Genomic DNA, 1,912 nt, shown 5'->3' with positions numbered 1-1,912 from the left:
GGGTTTTTGCTTATTATTGGTTTCCAAAATAAGCAACCAATTAATCTAGAGCCAACCAAATGACTTCCTCATTCTGCTCTGTGTTTTCTCTGTAGAAACATCTCTAGCTCGTATCCATGGAGTGCTCTTAACTACTTTGGCAGTTACCTGATTCAAAGATATCTTTGATCAAATAAACTATTGAAAAATTTAATGTACTTAAGGGTATGGAAAGAGCAACATGGAAACTTACATTACCATATGTAAAATAGATAGCCATCTGGAATTTGCTGTATGGCTCAGGAAACTCAAACAGGGGCTCTGTATCAACCTAGAGGGGTGAGGTGGGGAGGTAGATGGGAGGGAGGTTCAAAAGGGAGGGGGTATATGTATACCAATGGCTGATTCATGTTGAGGTTTGACAGAAAACAGAAAATTCTGTAAAGCAATTATCCTTCAATAAAAATAATTTAATTTTTAAAAAAGAAAGAGAAAAAAATATATAACTGTAGACAGTGGTTTGTTAAAAAATGAAAATTCTTTCCAAAGTGGACATTTTTGGGTTATAGATTTCTAGGTATGACACTGATATAATATCCTTTTTTTTTTTTTTGCACTTTTCCTATGTATTCAGCACAGTGATTCAAGCTGAACTTATTTTTTCTCTTCTTAGGTAAGATTCCTTGTAACCATGAAGAGAAGCAATTACACAGTGACGGACTTCATCCTGGTGGGCTTCACGACAGACCCCAGGATGCAGCTGGTCCTGTTTGTGGTGTTCCTTGGTGTCTACTCTATGACTGTGCTAGCAAACACTGCCCTCATAGTGATGATTTGTAGTGACTCCCGACTGCACACATCCATGTATTTTTTCATTGGGAATCTGTCTTTTCTGGATCTCCGGTATTCCTCTGTCTACACTCCAAAGATCTTAGTGACCTGCATCTCTGAAGACAAGAGCATCTCCTTTGCTGGCTGTGTAGCCCAGTTCTTCTTCTCTGGTGGACTGGAGTACAGTGAATGTTACCTGTTGGCCACCATGGCTTATGACCGCTATATGGCCATCTCAAAGCCACTTATTTATTCTCAGGCCATGTCCATAAAGCTCTGTGCATTCTTGGTAGCTACCTCATACCTTGGTGGCTTTACTAACTGTTCTATCATCACCAAAAGAACATTTACCATGAACTTCTGTAATGACAATGCAATTGATGACTTTTTTTGTGATTTGCTTCCCCTGGTGAAGTTAGCTTGTGGCAAGAAGAATGGCTACCAGGCTCTGATGTATTTCCTCCTGGCCTCTAATGTCATCGCCCCTGCTGTGTTCATATTTGCTTCCTACCTCTTCATCATCGCCACCATCTTGAGGATCTGCTCCACCCAGGGCCGCCTCAAGGCCTTCTCCACCTGCTCCTCCCACCTGATCTCTGTCACCTTGTACTATGGCTCCATTCTCTACATCTACTCTCGTCCACGCTCTAACTATTCTTTTGACAGTGACAAAATAGTTTCTACATTTTACACTGTGGTGTTTCCTATGTTGAACCCCATGATCTACAGCTTGAGGAATAAGGATGTGAAAGAGGCCATGAATAAACTCTTCAAACATAAAATTTCTCTCCTTTTAAGCAGATGTAGAGACAATTTTTCAGCAGGTTATTGTATTTCAAGAAGAGGTGCCATTGTGTTCCTTTAGGGTGAAGAGTCCTTACATTGCCAGTTCATGAATCTGAACCCTTGGTACAAGGCCAGTCAAAAGACCTAAGATGAAAAAAAAAAAAGAAGAAGAAGCTCAATTTAAAAGAGATAAAATTTAAATACAAAATATAATCATTTGTTTTGAATTTTATATTACTTTAGGTTGAAAGCAACCAAAAAGCTTAAAACCAAAACCTGCCTTCTATCTCATGAAGTGACAGAATGATAACATTTT

The 1,912-nt window shown here is 39.2% G+C and overlaps 1 protein-coding gene across 1 annotated transcript; it reads left to right on the top strand.

Moving 5' to 3' along the window:
• The first annotated feature begins 670 nt into the window (after positions 1 to 670).
• On the top strand, positions 671 to 1,675 carry LOC129636320 (olfactory receptor 9G1-like). Its single transcript, XM_055559768.1, has one exon. It carries the CDS (start codon positions 671 to 673, stop codon positions 1,673 to 1,675), a length of 1,005 nt encoding a protein of 334 aa, XP_055415743.1.
• Positions 1,676 to 1,912: the final 237 nt, after the last annotated feature.

Source organism: Bubalus kerabau, chromosome 21 (genome assembly GCF_029407905.1).
Source record: "Bubalus kerabau isolate K-KA32 ecotype Philippines breed swamp buffalo chromosome 21, PCC_UOA_SB_1v2, whole genome shotgun sequence".
Classification (NCBI taxonomy): domain Eukaryota; kingdom Metazoa; phylum Chordata; class Mammalia; order Artiodactyla; family Bovidae; genus Bubalus; species Bubalus kerabau.
This window is presented reverse-complemented; position numbering and strand designations above follow the sequence as displayed.